At 39.9% G+C, this 22,219-nt stretch overlaps 2 protein-coding genes and 1 pseudogene across 12 annotated transcripts in view; 2 read left to right on the forward strand and 1 right to left on the reverse strand.

Moving 5' to 3' along the window:
• ST3GAL6 (ST3 beta-galactoside alpha-2,3-sialyltransferase 6) overlaps nt 1–16,513 on the forward strand; it is a 60,217-nt gene extending 43,704 nt beyond the window's left edge. For 9 of the 10 annotated variants that reach the window (XM_038003227.2, XM_007986082.3, XM_038003225.2 and 6 more), the window contains 5 exons: nt 4,158–4,253; nt 7,241–7,427; nt 7,527–7,664; nt 11,319–11,471; nt 13,161–16,513. In XM_038003227.2, the coding sequence (XP_037859155.1) occupies nt 7,242–7,427; nt 7,527–7,664; nt 11,319–11,471; nt 13,161–13,247 (564 nt within the window). In that variant the 5' untranslated portion in view covers nt 4,158–4,253; nt 7,241 and the 3' untranslated portion in view covers nt 13,248–16,513. Of the gene's footprint in view, nt 1–4,157; nt 4,254–7,240; nt 7,428–7,526; nt 7,665–7,944; nt 8,101–11,318; nt 11,472–13,160 lie in introns of those variants that run through there. The other variant, XR_012090523.1, reaches the window with a different exon arrangement.
• LOC119625616 (PDZ and LIM domain protein 1 pseudogene) lies at nt 1,394–4,004 on the forward strand (annotated as a pseudogene).
• Nucleotides 15,431–22,219, reverse strand: part of DCBLD2 (discoidin, CUB and LCCL domain containing 2) — a 91,524-nt gene continuing 84,735 nt past the window's right edge. For both annotated transcript variants that reach the window (XM_073009675.1, XM_038003220.2), the window contains 3 exons: nt 21,383–21,432; nt 20,361–20,498; nt 15,431–19,304 (listed from right to left, as the gene is read on the reverse strand). In XM_073009675.1, coding sequence (XP_072865776.1) covers nt 18,835–19,304; nt 20,361–20,498; nt 21,383–21,432 — 658 coding nt within the window. In that variant the 3' untranslated portion in view covers nt 15,431–18,834. The remainder of the gene's footprint in view (nt 19,305–20,360; nt 20,499–21,382; nt 21,433–22,219) is intronic.

The following is a 22,219-nucleotide window of genomic DNA, read 5'->3' on the forward strand; positions in this document are numbered from 1 at the left end:
TGGTAGCTACTCTTACTGTGATACTCTTTGGGCCATGCATTATCTAGGGCTTGATGACCATCTGTATCTCAGTGTGATAGAGTGGAACTTCTGTGAGCACTAAGATCTAAGCTATCAGTTCATTGTTGAGCAATGTTATAGAACTGACTGCGTCTAAGACTAAGCTGAGACAATCCCATTACTGGGTATATACCCAAAAGATTATAAATCATTATACTATAAAGACACATGCACACATATGTTTATTGCAGCACTATTCACAATAGCAAAGACTTGGAACCAACCCAAATGCCCATCAGTGATAGACTGAATAAAGAAAATGCGGCACATAGACAACATGGAATACTATGCAGCCATAAAAAAAATGAGTTCATGTCCTTTGCAGGGACATGGATGAAGCTGGAAACCATCATTCTCAGCAAACTATCACAGGAACAGAAAACCAATCACTGCCTGTTCTCACTCATAAGTGGGAGGTGAACAATGAGAACACATGGACACAGGGAGGGAAACAGCACACATTGGGGCCTGTCGCGGGGTTGGGGACTAGGGGAGGGATAGCATTAGGAGAAATACCTAATGTAGATGACGTGTTGATGGGTGCAGCAAACCACCATGGCACGTGTGTACCTATGTAACAAACCTGCACATTCTGCACATGTATCTCCGAACGTAAAGTATATATATATATAAAAAAATAGACTGAGCTGAGTAACCTTTCTGGGGTCAACTTTAGAGATTTGGCTTGTGGATCAGGAGTCTTTTGTAAGGATAGGAGCCCTGGTGGTATGCTGGTGGCTTGTTGACCTTTGCCCCTGCATGTTCTGTGTAGTTGGAGTCAGGTAGCCCAGTGTCAGACTGGGAACTCCAGGCCAGCATGGATGCAGGGAGGCACCTGGGCTCAGGGCAAGGCAGCCCCTTGTCTTGACAGAAGATTGGCCTACAGCCTTCATCGGAGGGAGAGGATTGGACTAGATACCATCTATAGATATTCACCCTCTACTCCTACGCAGGTTATCTCATGGGAACAGTTGTTATTTTGATCCTGTCTGTTCTTAGCCATGCCTTCCCCAGTGCCCAGCCTTGCTTAGCATTCCTAGTGGAGATGGAGCCAGCTTTAGGAGGTGCAGCCTCTGATCTGAATTGAACTGACCCTGAGGTTACGGAAAGGGCAAGCAAGCTGAGAGCGTGAGAATTGCCCCCTGCTATGGCGCATTCATGGGATGATTTGGGGAGGATAATGGCAATAATACCCTGAGAGGAAAGGGTTTTGAATATTCAGCAGCTCCCATCTCAGCCATACTACATGGCCCCACAGCAGAGAGCCTTTGATAAAGTTGGCTTTCTAGAGTAGGGATTGAGGTCAAACTTGCTTGTAAAAGCATCTAGAGTTATGTTACTTTCTTATTCAGAAACAGAGAGCCCAGGACCATGAGGCTTCCGCCTGCTGGACAGCAAGGACCTCCAGCAGCCTCTCAGCTGTTTCCCAGTCACTTTCAGAAGCAAGGCTGCTATAGCTAATTGATGTATGAAAGATGTAATTGCAGCCATTGATAGGGAAAATATCAGCCATATGATGCACTTGGAAGCTCAGAAAAAAATCAAAGGCTACACAGACAACATGACTGTCACAGTAGCCAGATCTGAATATAAAATCTAGTCTCTTCTGGTGACGGAGGAAAGGAAGTGTCATCCATACAAGATGAATTTACACTCTGAACCCCACGAGGTCCTGCACATAGAAAGTGCCTACAATCCAAATACTGTGCTCTTTACTGCCTCTCCTGCTTCCAGCACTTTCCCTGGGGTCATCCAAACCAGTACAGCAACCTGGCTGGCCTCTCTTCTTCTGAAAACATCTCCAACTTCAACAACACCTTGAGATAACATACTGCTGGTATTTCAAAAACTGCTGCCAGCGGGGAGGAGGCCAATGGCATGCCCATAGCTCATGTTCAGCCTCCAAGTGGCCTCATCATCAACGAAGAATCTGAAATTTACAAGATGCTTCAGGAGAAACAGGAGTTGAACGAACCCCTGAAACAGTCCACCTCTTTCCTGATTTTGCAGGAAATCCTGGCGTCTGAGATAAAAGGGCATCTCAGCAACCCTCATGATTCAGAAGTGTTAAGACTCCTGACCCCGAAGTGGCTGCATCAATTGGAAATGCTCAGAATGTGCCCGTGTGTGACAGATGCGGTCCTGGCATTGTAGGCGTGTTTGTAAAGCTGTGGAGACCATCATCCCCTCCCTGAATGTTACGTGTGCACTGATTGTGGCATTCACCCAAAAGAGAAGGGCTTTTTTTTTTTTTTTTTTTCTTTTCTCCATCGAATCTACTGGGAAGAGCATGCCCAGGAGCAAGTCACACCACCTGAGGGTATGATGTGGTCATCATGTTCCCCAAGTGATTCAGCAGACCCGCACTGACCACTGTTCTCCAGCCAGCCTCCGCTGCAGCTTGTTCTCTAAATGTTCTGGCCTTGTTTCTTGAAAGTTCTGTACTTACCTTTTTTTTCCCCCCCTTACCTTGGTTTTATCCCTGCTCATTGAACCTTGAGTCCCCTGTCTTGGTTAAGTGACTCACCCTGACTATGTGGTGCCCGCCCACTTTTACAATGAATGGCAAACTGTTTTTGTTCAGCGTCCCCTTGCTGGCAACACTATGTACCTTCCTCCCCTCAGTTCTTCTCTGCTGCAAATGGACATCAGCCACATTTGAACCAAATCAAATATAATATGTCTGACACTGATTTCATTTTTGCTCAATCTATAGACTCCCAGAAAAAAGAAAGAAAAAAATGAAAACAAAGAGAATTTAAATGAACAAACAGACCCTTCTGGAAGCCACTGTGACATGAGACGTGTCCACAGTGCAAGGTTTCAGGCACACACTGAAGGAGCATCTGCTGGCTAGTCCTCCCACCCCCAAGTCCTTACCAACCTGTGCCACTGGTGCTTACTTTTCTTGACTGATTAGGTAGACACTGATTTACGCATGACTCTATAATATTCGAGAGCCTAGAGCTTCCAATTAAAATATGCTAAAAGTGTTTTTTAAATGTTACAGTGTTAAACCTTATAATCAGATGTACTACTCAAAAAAGGTAAATTTAATGAATATAGGAGTGTGTACACCATTTCCTGTTTACCTGACAAAGCCAATGCTTGGCTCTTTTAAACAGTTTCTGAATTCTTGCGTTCTCCATGTTTCCGTGTTCCGCAGTGTTTGTACAGTTTTGCTCCTCGTTATTTCCTAAAAGCCTTAAGGTCTTAAGTTCATCTGGACTGCCAATTTCACAGGTCTTAGGGAAACCGTGTTCTCTTTAGACTTTCCATGCCATGAGGGCCCTGGAAGGACAGCCTCAACAACTTTCCCTTCTGTAGTTTTGTTCCTGGAGGGCAAGGACACGGTCTATTTTGTCCTTTCTCCAGGCCTGCCTGGGTGGGGGTAAGAGCTGGGAGACAGATGGACCAGCAACATGGAGTTCCCCTTTGTGTTCTACTTTAAAGCTCTTTGCCAGGAACACTGCATGAACTTTTAGCTTGTATTAGTTAAGCTCCAAGGACCAGTCCATGTTGGGGAAATTGAAGTGAGCATGGGCAGGGTACACAAAACTGCACTTTTCTCACCAGATTCCAAACTGTCCATCCACATTTATGCAGCAGAGAGCCAGAGGTAGCATATTCGAGGAGTGGGTGATGCTGGCAGAAAATGTAGACCTACATAATGTAAAACACACATGCAGAGTCCTATATGGAGGGGTGTTTCAGTCTCAAGTTCTGGATCCACATGCTAGTTCCACTTTGGAGTATGACTTTAAAATGTTACGTAATAGATTTCTGAACCTCCCTCTTCATTTGTATAATGGGAATATCAGGCTTACTTATCTCAGTAGGTGGCTATGAGAATCGAATGAGAGAACGTGTATGGGCTGATACTAGTTGCGTACAATGATATGCTCTTCCTATAGAATGTTACTCATTGAATCTTGTATCTTTTTAATACAGCTCTAGACTGCTAAGTCGCAGTTGGTTGTTTTTCTACTTGCGCAACAAGTGGAATGTGGCACTGGGTGTCTGACAGTACGCGTGGATTCTTGGAACCAGTTTTGTAAAAGATGGCTCAATCTCTCACTTGTCCATCTGTCCAACAGCATACCCTGTAAAAAGTGTGTGGTGGTTGGTAATGGAGGAGTTTTGAAGAATAAGACATTGGGAGAAAAAATCGACTCCTATGATGTAATAATAAGGTAAATATATTTTCTATTTGCTACCCTGGAATTGTTTCAAAAGAATATGGTTTCTTACCTTAATACAGCTGTGTTTTAAAAGGAAGGGGAGATGTTTCCGTTTGTTAGTGTATTTTATTGCACAACCTTCTCTCTTGGTTGTTGGCTAGAGTTAGGCCTAGATTTCAGGCTACTCGTTTAGCAAATATTTGTTAAGTTTCCTTAGTATGCCAGCATGCTTCTAGCCACAGGAGAGAGAGCAGTGGATAAGAGCAATGTTTGTGCTCCCTGTGGAGGGAAGAAAATGGGTAATTAAATATATAAAAATTATAAATGCCATACATAATTTAAAAAGGATATAATAGAGAATCTTTGAATGGCTCGTTTGTAATGATTGACCACTTTGAGAAAGAGACATCTAAGCAGGGCCCAAGTGACCACGGAGCAATAGCCATACGAAGATGATGGTAGAGCAGTCCAGGCAGAAAGGATGTTTGTTGCAGGGCCTCAGGAGGAGATGATCCTGAGTTTGAGAGGAGCAGCACAAAAACCCAGTGAGGCTGGAAAGTAGCAGGCACACGGAGAGTGGTGCAATCGGAAGCTGAAGCGGTGAGCAAAGATCAGGCTGCAGAGGACTTTGTAAGCTAGGATTAGAAACTTGGATTTTAAGTACAACAGGAAGCTTTTTAAGGGTTTTAAGCAAGAGAACAATGCAATCTGGTCATCTCTTAAATATTCTGGCTGTGGCATGGACAATGGAAGGTGAGGGACAAGGGTGGAAATGAAGAGGCCAATTAGGTTGCTGCATTCGGGTATAATATGATGGTGGCTTGGGCAGGATTGTCATAGGAGAGGAAGAGATGTGGACTGACTACAGATGTGTTTTAGACATAGAGTTTTCAGGATGTGTTGTGGTATTAGATGTGAAGAGTAATGAGAATAAAGAAATCAAGGATGCCTCCTACTCTGTTTTCAGCTTAGGAGATTGACTGGAGAGTGGTATCATTAAGTTGGGGGAGACTGGTATAGGAGCAGGTTTAGAGGAAAACCATGATATGAACATGTTAGATTTGAGATGCTTATTAGATTTGCAGTGGGTAAGTTGAGTAGGCAGTTGGATAAACAGGTTACAATCTTGATGGTGTATGGCCTATAAGCTGTATTTAAACCATGGACTGGGTGAGATTTCTCAAGGAGAGACTGAGAGAGAGAAGAGAGAGGACTGAGTCTTGGAGAACTCAAAAGTGTAGAGGTTGAGCAAAGAAAAAGGAATGTGTAAAGGAGATGAAGAGGATCCACCAGTGAGGTAAGACGAAAATCAGGAGAAAGTGATCACAGAAGCCAAGAGGGCAAAGTGTTTCAGGACAGAAGGAGTGACCAACTGTGTCCCAGTGCTGGTGAGAGGTCATGCAAGATAAGGACAGAGTGGTGACCATTGGACTGGTGACCTGAAGCTCATTGACACTCCTGACAAAAGCAGGCTTTGAGGCATGATGTGGCAAGAAGTCCGGCTGGAATAGGTTGAAGAGGGAATGCAGAGAATGTACAGCTGAATGTACAGATGAAGATGTAGAGAAACCAATGTAGTCCAAAAGTTTTGCTTCAAAGAGGAGTTGAGAAATCAGATGGCAGTTAGAGATGGTTATGCAGTCAGGGGAGATTTTTTTTGCTTTCTTCTTTTGAAAAGATTGGAGGCTCTATAGCATATTGGTTAACTGGTGGAAATGAGAAAGAGATTGGTCTGGTAAAAGAGAGGGGAGGGGGTTCAGAATACAAGTGTGGTTAATGGTTTGTAATGGAAAGGAGGGCCAGAATCATGGTTACAACTACCAAGAGTCCCTCTGATGTAGTGAGGGGAAAATACGGCCCTTTCTATCTCTGTTTTTTTAGTGAAAGGTTGAGATAAGGTCATCTGGGGTGTGTGTGTGTGTGTGTGTGTGTGTGTGTGTGTGTGTGTGTGTTAGGAGCAGCTATGAATAGTTTAAAGAATGGCAAAGTTAGCATACTGAGGCAATACATTAGGATGGTTTGGCAGTATTGGGGGTTTTGTGGGGTTTCAAGCTGCCTAGGGTTTCTGCATGGTGAGGTCACCTTATTTTCTGTTTAATATCCATTTTGAGGAAGCTGTGATAATTTACCTACAAAACAATTTTAGAGCAATCACAGGTTTCTCTACCCATAATGGTCTAAATCTGATAATTTAGAGCCACAGGAAGCCCTTACAGGAAAATGCCATGGGTACAATATTTTGAAAGTCATCTCAAGTGTTATTAAGTCTGTTCGTCTTATATTACATAGAGTCAGTGGCAAAGGGCAAAACAGTATTTATCCTCCTTGGGGACACTGTTTTGGAAACAGCATTTCTTTTTTTATAGCATTCCTTCGTAATGTGTACATAAATAGTACATGTCCAACCTTGGCTTTCAGCATACACAAACTCAACAGTAGATCCTTTGTGGTTCTTTAGTTTACTCTAGCAATAGACATTCATTTGGTTGTGCTTGAATATAATATAGCAAATTTATATTGTTAACTTTATTTCAGAGTACAACAATTTTGATGGGTCTTTAAACCAACTTAAATGTGATTCTTCTTACCTGTTGGTCACACACATCCATGTGCTATATGACTGTGTGGCTTTGAGCAAGTAATTTTCTCTCCAGGGGTTTGTCCTCCAAGGTCTCTTTCAACTCTGGTATCCTGGGGCTCTGTGTTCCCATTTTTAAAATTTAGTCTTCAGTTCCCCTGGAGGGAAGACTGAATTATCATTGGCTCCACAATTAATTTTTAAACACAAATGAGTATTTCTGCCTTTGATCAACCAATGATTTAATGAAAAGGAATGATCTTCTTGGCCATTATGTGTGAAAGATTGATCTGTTGCTTTGTGGCTTCAGAGTGCAGGATAAAGGCTGATGTTTGTCCAACTCTGAAACCTCTGAGAACTGTGATGGAAATGGCACATACTGCACTTGGTCTACATATCTTGTATGTTTTACTATCCACAGAATGAATAATGGTCCTGTTTTAGGACACGAAGAAGAAGTTGGGAGAAGGACAACCTTCCGACTTTTTTATCCAGAATCTGTTTTTTCAGATCCCATTCACAATGACCCTAATACGACAGTGATTCTCACTGCTTTTAAGCCACATGATTTAAGGTGGCTGTTGGAATTGTTGATGGGTGACAAAATAGTAAGTAGGCAAAATTGTTCTGCCTTCAGATTACCTTTAGTGCTTTTTTTCCTTAAAAAGACAGCCACACTGTTCTATTCTCTATATTCTTACTTTCAGAACACTAATGGTTTTTGGAAGAAACCAGCCTTAAACCTGATTTATAAACCTTATCAAATCCGAATATTAGATCCTTTCATTATCAGAACAGCAGCTTATGAACTGCTTCATTTTCCAAAAGTGTTCCCCAAAAATCAGGTATGTATTTATCTCTGCATGGTTTCAAACTACAGATCTGGCTGAGGTAGGATAGAGGGTCCTGGGAACTCTCAAAAAAAAAAATCATCTCGTGAGATGATTTCTGAGGGTCATCTCTGAGTTAGTAAAAGTAGTTATCTGTGGATATTATCTTTATGTTTTTCATTTATGTTGCAAGGAAATACAATTTTAAGTTGGGTTTTTTCTTGCCCTTGTAGGGCCTTCCTGGGGTCTCTTTGCGCATGCCGAAACAGTTTTTCTTTCATAACTCTGTCTTCAGTGTTCTGCAGTGAGAAGAGTCTGACTGGGTGGGCTGACGGGCAGGCTTGTGCTCAGAGTAGCTGGCCTGGCTTCAGGACAAGTGCATGGCTTTGCAAGCTGAAAAGAACTGTCTGAGATGCTCTGATAAAAATATCACAGGAAAGCCAGAGGAAAGGTGAGGAAGGACAATAAAGTAGTCCAGAAACATTTCTGTGGTCAGAGGAAATGTTGGCACTGAATTCTCAAGAAATGGCAGTTACAGCCATATTGAAAGAGTTCTTGAAACTTCAAATTGAAATCTCATTGACTTTCACTCCTGTTTGCCTACTTTCCCTAGAAAACAATACTCTCCACCCATACGGTGGCAGATATATTTTTCACTGGAAGCTTGAGTAACTGTATAACATGATTCCTTGGCTGAAATGAGTTTTTTCCCCCTTTTTAAAGTAGGGAAAAATCCAAAGAAATAAATATATATCATGTATTTTCATGATGTATATTTAGCATGATAAAAATCATGATTAAGAAATTCAAAAGTGTTATATGCTGAAAACAAATAAGTTAGTGTTGCACACTGAAAATAAAGTAATGTTAAAAATCAAAAAGGAAGTCACCATTCTTTTCTCTTCCCTCTGTAACCCATGTAATCTCTCAAGCTTTTCTACCTTTTATGTGCTTCCAGACTATTTGCTATGCATTCATAAACACACACCCTTTTTGTTTGTTCAGTATAATTATGATTATACCATAGGTATTATTTTCTTTTTTCCCTTTATTTAACTCTTCCCCTATTTATAGACACTCAGATATATCCAACATTGTCTTCTCTTTAAATAATGTAGTAGTACCTGTGTTTATAGGGGTTTTCTGCCCATTTGTCGGATTTCTGTAGGATAGACTGCTGGAAGTGGAATGCTCAAGTCAAAAAGCATCCGTGTTTTGATTTTAAAGCTGACTTCCTAGTAATTTTCAGGGTAAAGGACAACTTCTGAATGTGTTTTGTGACTTTTCAGTTCCTATCTTTCTAAGTGAAGTATGATCAGGTACATCTCTTGCTTCTTCATTTTAGATAATATCTTTAATTCCAAAAGCACAGGAAGACCCTGAACATACTTAGTGATAACATTAGAACAAACTGTAGCTATATCAAAGTCCCAGTGGGACATGGTGTCCCAGAAACCAAATGCGGTATTTCAAGAGAAGTCAGCCATATCGGATGCTGTCCAGAGGTTGAACGTAAATAATAAACCCTGGTTTTAGAAACGTGGAGGTCATATTGGTGATATATATTGACAACAAGAAAGAAGGAAAAAGCCTGCTTGAATTAGGTTGAAGAGAACCTGGGACATGAGCAAGCAGCAACAAATCTTTAGTGGACTTTTTGCTAGAACAAGGATCAGAGAAATGAAGCAGTAGTTGGAAGATGATACAGGATTGAAGAAGCGTGTTTTGTTCTTTTTTGGTCTGTGTATATGCTGAAGGGAGTTGTTCAGCAGAAAGAAACACATGATGAGGGGAGAAAGTAGATAAGTATAGAAGTAAAATTGTTGAGAAGTGAAATGGGATAAAATATAGACTAGTGAAAAGCTGCTGAAGTTACATCTCATCCATTATAGGAGAATAAGCACTGCAAATGTGAGTAAAGATACAGGTAAGATGGTAGATTTGGAGTTGGGATGATGACGTCACTCTTTTGACTGCTTTTGTTTCCTTAAAAAAATAGAGATTAAATAGTCAAATTAGGAAGGAGAGTAGGGCTGTTGGAGGATACAAAGTTATACATTCTCATCTTGGAGAGTAAGAATGGAAATGTACTAGTCAAACGTAACTGGGTTGCTGGGCATACTTAATGCCTGTTTGAGAGTTGGGTGATAAGCATATTTTTCTGCTGCCCTATTCTGTTGCTGGGGTGTGGGTCCAGGGTGACTGCAGTGCTTATTCCTATTCTAAGAGTTTTGTCAGGTGGTAATATAGGTTCTGTGAGTGATGGCTGCAGAAGAGCTGGTCTACATAAAGGAGTGGTTATAAAGACGGATGAAGGACTCTTTTTTTTTTTTTTTTTTTGAGGCGGAGTCTTGCTCTGTCCCCCAGGCTGGAGTGCAGTGGCGCGATCTCGGCTCACTGCAAGCTCCGCCCCCCGGGTTCCCGCCATTCTCCTGCCTCAGCCTCCCGAGTAGCTGGGACCACAGGCGCCACCACCACGCCCGGCTGATTTTTTGTATTCTTAGTAGAGACGGGGTTTCACCGTGTTAGCCAGGATGGTCCGATCTCCTGACCTTGTGATCCGCCCGCCTCGGCCTCCCAAAGTGCTGGGATTACAGGCATGAGTCACCGCGCCCGGCCGAAGGACTCTTAAGATGTGAAGAAAGGAAGCAGAAGACATGAAAAGGGGCAAGGAGAAGGAAAAAGTAATGGGATCACTGAGGCTGAACGACTCCTAGGTTACAGTGGTACATAGGATAAAGAAAAGTTTATGCTGAAGGCAGTTAACACTTTCAGACAAGTTTGCCTCCTGGAGTTGATTTGATTTGATTGTGCTTCTTCGATTTTTTTTTTTTTCTTTTCCTCAAAATCATACTAAGTCATATGTAATTTCAATGGGAACTATAAGAAACACTTTATTGAAAGCGTTATATAAAAAGCTTACGATATATCTTTTTTGCTTTGAAGCCCATCTCAGTGAAAATTATAATTTCTGGAAGCCAAGACCCTCTTGTCAAATACCTGTCAGACTGGTTTTCAAGATATATGTAAGACAAGGAAAGAGGATGCTTGGTTTTTCTTTCTAAAAAACTAATGGTGCAGTTGAGATTGTGATATTGCTATGTATGCATTTGGAATATTTATTTTCTAGTCAGATACTATTACAATTTGTCATTGAAGTGCTTGATTAGCCTTTCCCTAGAGTTAAATGGTGAGTAGAAAATATAGCTATTCGAAGGCGAATTTATATGAAGTCTTTTATCATGATTCCATCCATTTGCAAATTAAGCTGTCCTTAAAATTCATACATGTGTTCAAAATTCCCAGGCTTTGCTTTTGCCTTAAGGAGCCTGACTCATCATGTTTTTGTATTTTTTAAAACAAGACAGTAACATTCTCTTCCTTAAGCCTCACAGTATTCTTTCATTTGATAGTTGTCCTCTGGGCTAATACCGCAGCTATATTTTATTTTAAAGACTTCCTAAGATTTCAGTCACAGTTTATATATTTTTTAGAGTTAAGGTATATATGCATACTCTTTGGGGCTTGAGCCTTATATGAGAGCTTAATTATTTTTCTCCTTATTAAATGTTTAGAAATCCCTGTTTTATATGATTCAGCCAACTAAATATGCTTTGCAAACAAGTAGCTCCTTTTGCTTAAAATTTTTTTTTTCGTTCCCTCCCCCAGAAACCTAAACACCCAACAACAGGAATTATTGCCATCACATTGGCATTTTACATATGTCACGAAGTTCACCTAGCTGGTTTTAAATACAACTTTTCTGACCTCAAGAGTCCTTTGCACTACTATGGGAATGCCACCATGTCTTTGATGAGTAAGGTAATATACTTTAGGTAATATGCATATGCTTTGGACTAATCCTTGAGGGATGGAAATCCCATATTTTCTCTTCTCACACTCATTACTAAGGGACCAGGTTTTGAGTGGTTGAGGGCTTGATGGGGATTACAGGGCTAGCAAGGGCTGCAACTAGAACTCATGTACAGGATCATTTTACTACAGCATCAAATCCCAATTTATGGGCCTCATGGTTATTGCCAAGTGTCATCAAATCCATATAAGTACAGAACCTTACTTTAGATATTCTATCATATTTGCACTATGGAAATTCAGCCAACCTGCTATGTTTGAGATATTACAAATTCACCTTGCATTGCTATGCTTAATTATTCTCAGTTGTTTATAAGTAGACAAGATGATCTAGAATATTTTAACCCTACAAGAGAATCTTCATGGTCAAAAAGGTTACAAACCTTCATACTGGATCACACTTCTCTTGAATAGGGATTAATAGTGAGGATTTGTACTTTGTTTTTTTAACAATTTCGCTTTAATTTTTTTTTTTTTTTTTTTTTGAGAGAGTCTCACTGTTTCGTCCAGGCTGGAGTGCAGTGGCACGATCTCGGCTCACTGCAACCTTTGCCTGCAGGTTCAAGTGATTCTCCTGCTTCAGTCTCCCTAGTTGCTGGGATAACAGGCACCCCCTCCACCATGCCCGGCTAATTTTTTTTTTCTTTTTTTGTATTTTTGTAGAGACGAGTTTTTGCCATGTTGGCCCGGCTGGTCTCGGACTCCTGGCCTCATGTGATCTGCCCGCCTTAGCTTCCCGAAGTGCTGGGATTACAGGCATGAGCTGCTGTGCCTGACTAAGGATTTGTATTTTACTTGACTGGGAAGGAGTTTCCTAGTTTTCTAATTCTAATGTAAATTAGTAGTGCATCACAAGTGATAGGATTAAAATGTTATCTGTATACTTTTAATATTGAAATATTACTTGATATAAAGTATAGGGATATATCTCATGAAATGAGTCCCCTTGAATCATCCCACTATAATATAAGCTGAGGAAGTGGCATAAATCAGGTTAGATTTTAGTATTGTCTTTTGTCCCTCATCCTCATCCTCTGTCCCCACCACGTAAGACAAGCACTTAAGTATTTCAAGAATTAGGTGCCCCAACAGACTTTGGATTAGGCTCATTTCTCCTCAGCCCTAAACTTTCCTGTAGCACTTGTGGTATTTCAAGTGTCACCTAAAAAGCAGAATATTAAAACAACTTCCTCAGGAAGAAAACTTAGATATTCATGTATAGAACAGTAATTTTTAACACATCTTAAACTGAACTAGGCATTATAAGTTTCTTATCTCCAGGCTGACTTTTTTGTTTGTTCTTAAACTGAGCTCTAGGGGCTTCTTCTATTAAAGTGAACAACTCAAAATTTTGGTCTCCAGATTTGTATTGTACCATGATTCAGTCTACCAGCGTTTGATATGAAGGAGCCTTACTTATGTGAGAGTTGAAGTGGAAAGAGTGGGCTGTAGGGAAAGCTTTTGCACAAGAACCAGCAAGGAAAGTAATTTAAAAGGCTATCAAAAGTTAAAAGTCCATGCAACTCGTTACTTAACGTTCGAGTTCTTCATTCAGGACTTTTTAAATATGAAGTATTCCATCGGTACTGCTAACACGCTGAGACTGGGAAAGACGGTAACTGCATTTTTCTTCTTTAGAACGCGTATCACAATGTGACTGCAGAGCAGCTCTTTTTGAAGGACATTATAGACAAAAACCTGGTAATCAACTTGACTCAAGACTGACTCTACAGACTCGGAAGATGATGCTAACAGTGTTAGTTTTATTTTTGTACTGCAATTTTTAGTTTAAAATATGTTGGATGCACTCGTCAAAGAATTATGTTTATTGTCTGTTGCTGCCTGGTGATTCATAACCAGCAGCTTAATTTCTGTGAATACTGTATATTTAACTTATGAAAACCAAGAAAGGTTAAGATATCGGGCAAATAAGTTTTGATTGCATTGTTTTTAAAATAAGCTAGTTTTCTGAGGTGTTTTTACATGTCTTTTTATAGTCACTTCATCTTAGATTTTTGAAGGGATATGACTTCCTACTAAGGATTTAGTTTACCACAACAATTCTGACTGTAGTAAGATATTTTGAGAAGTATATTTGGCTACTGTAAACATGGCTCGTGGAAAATCACATGATTGTGGCTTGATGTGGCAAGCTGAAACCACTTGGCTCTGGAAATCTAAGTTCATACTGGTTTAAGCTCTCCCTTGACAACCCCAGAATTAAATGAACCATGATTGTGAAGAGTAATTTGGTACAATGAAGGCAGTGTTTTTAAGTTAAAGGAAATAGGCTAAACATAAAGTTCTAGATAAGTAAATAACTAAAGAATACAATTACTAAAGTCTGATGGCTTTGTATTATTTTAAAGAAATGAAGTTTAACTTTATACAATGAAGCTAAGCTAGGCAAGCTCAAGAAGGGAAAATAATCTTCAACATTATTTTTTTTTTGCCTGACTTATTAAATTTTGAAGGTTTTCCACTTGAAGTAAATTAGGAAAGGTACATAAGATAACAGAACAAGTAAACACTTAAGAAAAGTCAAGCTGAGGCTGGGCATGGTGGCTCACACCTGTAATCCTAACACTTTGGGAGACTGAGGGAGGCAGCTGGTATTGTCTGAACTCAGGAGTTCAAGACCAGCCTGGCCAACATGGTGTGAAACCTCATCTCTACTAAAATACAAAAAAATTAGCTGGGCGTCATGGTACGCACTATAGTCCCAGCTACTCAGGAGGCTGAGGCATGAGAATTGCTTGAGCCTGGTAGGCAGAGGTTCAGTGAGCCGAGACTGCACCACTACACTCCAGCCTGGGTGACAGCGAGACTGTCTTCCAAAAAAAAAAAAAAGTGAAGTTGGCATTTTTGGATTTAAATGGTAAAAAAAGAAAATCTCATTTTCCCATGATTAAAGCTAATCTTCAGATGGAAAGCTTGCCTGGCTACCTAGGGTGCACCAGAGAATCTGATCCAATGCAAGCCAGTCAAGCCTACAAATGTGGTGAGGTAGTCTCCCTTCCTGTATTTTAATAAATGTAACCAAAGGCCATCTGGAGGTGGGGGAATGAGAGGTGAAGGAACAGAACAATAGAGGTTATAAGGATGGAACTAAAAGTTTTCAGAAGAGGTATGAGCTGAAGAAAGAATTACTCTCTTTTGAACAATAAATACAATTGGAAAACACTGGAAAATCATGGCTTGATTACTGACAACCAACCTGCCTCTCTAAAGAGGGTGTATAAAGGGTGAAATACATTAGATCGGGCTCAGAAACAGAATGCAGTACTTATAAAGCAGGATAAAGGGGAGAATAGTAGTAGCTGATTTAACCCAGATCAGACATTAATTATGGACTATGTTCTATGAATACCAGCATATGTTTGCAGAATGCCACAGTTTTGATTCTTCTTCTAACTTTGAGGTGCAAAAGGAAGGTACCAGAACTGGAATCACATGTAATCAGTGTGATTTTCCCCTCATACCAACAGCTACAGGCTGCAGTGTGGCTGCTGAAGTTCAGTTGATATAAAGTAAATCAGGCTTCAAAAAGGATGGTGCTGTGGGTACACAACGACATAAAGATGGGAACGATAGACACTGAGGACTGGGGCGGGGGGAGTGAGGGGAGGAGGAAGGGCAAGGGCTGAAAGACTATGTATTGGGTACTATGCTGACAACTTGGATGACAGGATCATTCACACCACAAACCTCAGTATCACACAATATACCCATGTAACAAATCTGCACATGTACCCTTAGACTCTAAAATAAAAGGCGAAATTACTTTTTTAAAAAAAGGATGCTGCTGGTCATAGAAAAAGTCAAAAACCAATAGTGGCATTTTCAAATGTTGCTGGAAGCACAATATTGGCCATAAATGAGTGATGTTAAAATCGAAGAATCTGGCATTTTTATAGTATAAGGAAAAGCTACAAACCTCAAGGTTGTTTTATTTAAACCAAATAATCTGAGCAAAACATATATACAATTTATTAAAAACAAATGAACACATTAAAATTTCACTATTTTACAATCTAAATTCTAGCAACATATACAAATACTGAGTGACTACAGTACATGCCGAGGTAAGAAAAGTACATTCTGGGAGAAATCACTGACGCTCAAACCATTTTTATTTCCAATATGTATTTCAATACATGTTTGTTTCCACTTTGCCCAGTGCCACCAAAAAAAAAAAAAAAAAAATTAACAAGTTGGATTACATGAGAATTGGTGCCACAGTTGACTTTAAAAGCATTTTAACAACCATCCAACTCTTATTTAGATTTTGCAGTTTAGGGACTTCAAGTTCAGAACCAAAAAGCAGAGAATCGTCTCATCTGACATGATGTTTCTATAGACCTCTTGCTCTCTAGGTGACAATGCAGAGCCAGGGCAAAGGTGTTCAAGCTTTGTCACTTTCCACAGCTTTGTGGCCACATTCATATTTAGATAAGCTCGGATTCTGCTCCCCTCTTCTGGGGATGGGGAGAGGCAAGTGTATGTGTTGTCGTAATTACTGCATTAATTCTTCACTCGAACCATTTACATCAGTGAATAAACCCATTGTTCAATGCAAAGTGCAAACAGTGAAACGTGGACTTAAATAAACTGGACTAGACCCAGCACATACAACAGGATCTATTTAGATTTACAGCATTTAATAAAGCATAAGTCAGAATTCACAATATCTTAAACTGTGCTGTTTCCTGAGATCAAGTAACAGCCAAGTCAGTGTAATTTTATGAAACCTGTAATGGCCACATTTGTTGTGTGTCGGATGTATTTCTATAACTGTATTAATAAGAAAAAACTTAATCCAATACACCAGTGACTTTAAGTCTTAAATGTTGCAAGCAAAGGATAAAAATACAAGGGAATTTTGTCAGATACAGTTACTTTCACATTTTCAGTTGTTACTTGATTGTCTCCAAAGCTATATATGTATCAGATATAAATGTAGTAAAAAAAAAAAAAAAAAAAATAGAAAACCTCTACTATAAAAACCAATAAACTAAAAAGAAGTACAAAGCAGAAAAACCATTTGAATCAGGCTCAGCTCTTCATCTGGAAAGTAAAGTTTATATAAAAGTAGTAAAAACTAGATATTTTATAAAAATTATTGGTAGTTCAAGGATAGCACAGTGGCAATATGAATTGAGTCTTAAAATATGCATCATTTCAGAAACACTTGCCTCTTAAAAAAAAAAAACCCAAAACTAAACAACAACAACAAAAACCTCCAGGAAAAAACAATCAGGTATACACAATTAACATAAGAATAGCAAACTTCTTTGGGAAAATGAAATAGTTACCAAAAACATCTCTCTTAAAGCTTCAAACAGGTATATTACTTGAGGAAAAGTATATTCTCTGTGTTAAGGATGAATTAAAAAAATCAACTGGTTTGCTCTCTTCCCACCTGAAAAGGGATGACTGCGTTAATAATACATGTGCTTTACACATCCATGTGTGTTTTAATAAAAGTCTAACATCTATGTCTTTTGTTTCAAACATTTTGAAACAAAATAGCTATTGATTTTTCAATGAATGAAATTGCGCCTCAAAGTCTGGAGAAGGAAAAACCAGTGAAAATAAGGCCAACAAAACCATACCACAAAAGGGCAGGAAGCCTGCAGAAAGAAACAGCTCTCTTTCTGAAGCAATGTTTTAGAATACTGATATAATTCATGGAAGCAAGAAAACAAATACTGTTCATCATTATTCAAATTGAGTGAATTCTGGCAACAACATAATCTGATGGCTCAGGCCAACAGAAGTGACTCGAACTTTATGGAAAAGTACTGTTCTACATTAAATCTACAGACAAAGGTTTATGGAAGAGGGAATGTCAAATTTATATATTTTTATCATATGGTGAACTGCTCATGTCATGTTGCCAGTCTGAAGGCTTTTAAAGATGGTTTTACATTGTTGGCTAATAAATTACAGAGGATTTCTATTTTGCTGTGTCTAAAACTAGCTCTGGGCAGGTATGAACAAGTGGTGACATGGAAGCTGCCAGGAGGTATCAAAAACAAGGCATGAATATTCATTTGCTAGGAAGCTATAATGTCTGTTCCCTAGGTGACATACAGGATTACTCAAACCTCTTACCACACAGACTAAGTGCACGATCATGCAGTCCTGAAAAATACACGTTAGGTTTATATTGTGTGTAATAGTTTATGGAAAACTGAAATGAAAAATTATTTTTTCTGACTAAAAATATAAAATACCTTGAGACTCAAGAAAAATGTATATTTTGTGAATGTATAAAACCCAAAAGGACAAATTCTGGTTACTTTTTAAAGAGGTAATTTATATTACTTCTGAGTGAATAATTTTGCCTTTCACTGTGATAAATGTAAGTGGATCATGTTTACAGCACTCCCTTAGAAGCCTTCAACTTTTCATAACTCTCCTAGGAAAAATCTCATTGTAAATAAAGTTGGGGGTGGGAGAAGAATCTCCTTTAAAGCTTTCAAATCGTCAAGTTGTTCCTGTTTACACATAGAGGAACATACTTAAAGACATGAAGGGATCTGAATTCATGAGACTAAGGCAAGCATCACTCATCAGAAATAAACATTTTACAAACACAAGTATGGGGCAAGCCACCAAGGGCCTCAAGTGGAACACGCAAGGATGAGACCAGGCCATATACTGTGAAGCATTAAAGCTCTAAAGAGTGTCACAAAGTGAAAAAGCAATCCCCCTGCTCATTACAAGTCAGAGAATCCCAGCTAGAGATCTTAAGATGGATAAGTGGATACGGCTGCAATCAAAACAATGCTTATATCAGTAATTATTAAAAAAAAACATAATCCAGAAAAGAATATAGGAATAAAAGAGGAAATCATGATAGTACCCATCTTTCACAAACAAGACTAGAATTTCAAGCCATTAGGTATTTCAAGAACAGTACCGTGCGCCATTGCCAGTCAGGCTTACAGAGCCGTCTCGAGTTCATTAATGTACCTGCAGCATTGGTAATAAATACTCTCAGTGATTTTTCATTTCTCTGAAGTGCATTATAGGGAGCTTTTTCTGTATTAAAAATAGTGTTCTACAGTAGTATCAAACAGGACATTTGAAATTTAACAGGCGAGCAGTAACTGTGCCACCGTAACACCTTTAAAGCAAGATGGCAAGATTAGTAGTTTCCTGTACCTCAGTCACCACATTTTCCCCAACTACTTCAGTGACAGATATGTAATACATTCTATATATTACTACCACTAATAATTAAAAAAAAAAAAAAAAGGGCCATGTGCTTTAAAACGATGCTTTGTAAAAAGCAGCATCACCTTCAAAGGGTTTGTTTAAAAACATCACATTCCCCATCCCTTCCTGCTCCTGATACTTCCTGTGTGCTCTGTGGCACCTGGTACACCAATTCGTCTGGGGCAGGTGGACCTGGCTTCCCACCTTTCGGGGTATCATACTGGGCCTGGGCTGAGGAGCAGCTGTCAGTCCTGGAGAGAAGTGTATTGTAAGTTCCCACTAGCGGGGGCGGTTGGTTCCCCGTAGCTTTGAAAGTGGATGTGGAGGGCAGACCAGCTGAAGCTGAAGGGTGCCCTGACATGTCCATGATGATTGGGGTTGCATACTCAGGCCCCGTAATTGGGAGTGGTTCAGCATAGGCATGATAAACTTCCTGCCCTGGTGAGTTGTAAGGATCTAGGTCTGCATAGCCTGCTTCTTTTCCTTCTTCTGGTTTAAAGGTAGATCTCTGATGAAGTGTACCAACAATTCCTCCTACGAGTGGCTGAGCATACTCTGTGGGTATCACAAAACAACAGAGAGGTCATTTTACTAGTAAAGGGACTGCATAATTTAGGGTGGCGGCTGCAGACTACACTAAAAGCAAACATTCTTTAGGGTACTTTTGTTGCCATCAATACTTAATCTGTAAGAACTTCAAAAATTAAAATTAAACATATTGTCTAGTACTTCTCATAGTAACAATATACCAGAAAGTCTCATTCATGTAATTCTGCATAAAGAGTTTTCACATATGTTCTTTAGATTTACAGGCAGAATATTTCTTTACTGAATATTTCCTTTCTGAATTATTTTCAGAATATTTCCTTGGAAAAGAAACATTCAATTACTGGAATAAAAATCTTGAAAAATAATTTCAGAGATTTTTTTCAAACATTAGGAAATATTTTTTTTTTTTTTTTTTTTTTTTTGAGACGGAGTCTGGCTCTGTCGCCCAGGCTGGAGTGCAGTGGCCGGATCTCAGCTCACTGCAAGCTCCGCCTCCCGGGTTTACGCCATTCTCCTGCCTCAGCCTCCCGAGTAGCTGGGACTACAGGCGCCGCCACCACGCCCGGCTAGTTTTTTGTATTTTTTAGTAGAGACGGGGTTTCACCGTGTTAGCCAGGATGGTCTCGATCTCCTGACCTCGTGATCCGCCCGTCTCGGCCTCCCAAAGTGCTGGGATTACAGGCTTGAGCCACCGCGCCCGGCCAGGAAATATTTAAAATGAATATATACTAGGCTAACAGGATAAATACTGTAAAGCTTCCTCTGTCTTTCCTCTTCTCCTCTTAACATCTCAGGTCTCCCCACAAACCAAACAAGCAAAGCCTCAGTTAATGTACATAACGCCCAGCGTCTTTAGAAATGAGTGTCCCAACTTTACACACACAACATCCAAGACACAGAAATCACTAAGAGTCACCTTTTAAAAAGTGGTTCTACCTTTAGGAAACAATTAGTTTCTTAAACATGAAGGGGATCGAAGATACTGTCAATCCCAAAGCACTTTATAGCAAGCCTAAGCAGTTTCTCCCTGTGCCTGGTGCCAGAAGGCTGCAACATAGCTACCTGCAGAGTCAGCCTGCAGCACTGTGGTGACTTCTCTTGGACTCAGGTGATTAACTTCGCTGCTGCTATAGCGAACCGGGGTTTCCTCATGGTCCACTGCTTTTGCAGGAAGAAACTGCTTCATTCCTTTCCACCAACCTTCATTGTGACGGTAAGCCAAAGAGACCATTAAATAAAAACCTGTATCTCAAACAGTAATATCAAGAGAGGAATCCTGTTGCATTTAGGCCATTTCTATAACAAATATCTCTACAAACTTGCCTTTATAATCAAACTTTTTTTTTTTTTTCCGCTGTGATGACTATCCAGCACCAAGCAGTACATGGCAGAAATCTCTACCAAACACACGCAGGCAAATCACTGTTAGTAAAATACAGCCGGATAGAGTATCTATTTTAGGGGTGGCTTTAATTACGTTTTTCCCAAAAAATATTTTCCAAGATCTACCCTGGGGCACTAGCTGCCCTTTTCTACCCTAGCCACAGCAGTGAACTCTCCTGGCTCCTAAGAGCTGATCCAGTAGTGAGATTGGGAAGTGAAAGACTGGTAGGGGGGCCCCCTTTGGTGTCACTAGCAGCAATTCAGAAGATGACAACTCATCATGGGAGACCTCCCAATTCCTCAACTGCTGGACTCCACTTGGTGAATAACCATGGCAGAGGACAAACACACACTGGGTCCTGAAGACCACAGTCTTTTGTGTCTTACTCAGGGTTCACATGGGCCACAGAAAGCCAGTCTCCCTCATGAGAAACAGATACGCAGGAAAAACTATACAAGTTTTCCAGAAGAAAAAGAACAGAGCTTGTTATAAGAAACGTGTACTTTTCACTTCATTACTTACGAACTACAAGAGATTTTGCAGAAGAGTAAAAATGGTGAGAACTGAAGAGTAATGCCATTGTTCTAACTGTCGGGGAGTTCACCTGGGCCTGAGAATGACTCTCTTTTTTCACTACTGCCCGCTGTAGGGGAGAGACATCCCTCTGATGGAAATGAGATGCAAAGACCATGTGAGTTACCTGCCCGGTCCCAGTAAGGTAAGTCATAGGTGCCTTCAGTTTTTTTCTTTCTGGAAAAATACAGAAGTTAGCAAATAGAGTAAATTCACTGGTAAGACATTTATGAAACTACAGAACAAACACCAAAGTTAATAATTAGTCTAGAGTACATTTCTCTATTTGCTGATCTACCCAAGGGAGTCCTCCATTTCATCTGACTTTCAAAGTTGCTATGCTGAGGTTTATAACTCCTGGACTCTCAGTAAACAACCATCTTTTGCCATAGCTACCTTGTTACCTACCTATTACCCACTCAAAAGGGATAAAACAAATGTAAAAATGCGAAGTCTGTTGATGAAAAGACTGAATCAAATCAAAGAATCACCTCTGATATGTGAGTTATGATAGGTAAATTACGCTAAGTCTGTTTTGGTTTCAAATAAAGATATCAAAAATTAACTGAGTCATAAAATTCGCAGATCTAAAAAACCCATCTTCTTCTGATTTTCTATTCTGCATTTTTTTCCTCCAACTTCTTGCTTCTACAGCCTTTTTCCCTAGAGAAGTTTAAAGGGCCTCATACCCTTAATTGCATAGATCTGATTCCTCCAACCATCCCAGGATAAATCAATGCTCCCACTAACAGTGACAAGTGCAGAGGGAAGAGAACATGACTCTCCAGGCCTGGGAGGCACTGAAATTCTCTTGGGGGAAGCGAGAGTCACGTATGCATCAAAGAAGATTCTCCTCAGTCCACCTCTCAGAATTGTAACTTCTCCTCCCCAGGAAAAATTTCCCTCCATTAAGAACTAGTATTTACCGAGTGCCCTTTAGAAAGAAAAACCAAGCAAATGAAAT

Source organism: Chlorocebus sabaeus, chromosome 22 (genome assembly GCF_047675955.1).
Source record: "Chlorocebus sabaeus isolate Y175 chromosome 22, mChlSab1.0.hap1, whole genome shotgun sequence".
In the NCBI taxonomy this organism is placed as follows: Eukaryota; Metazoa; Chordata; class Mammalia; order Primates; family Cercopithecidae; genus Chlorocebus; species Chlorocebus sabaeus.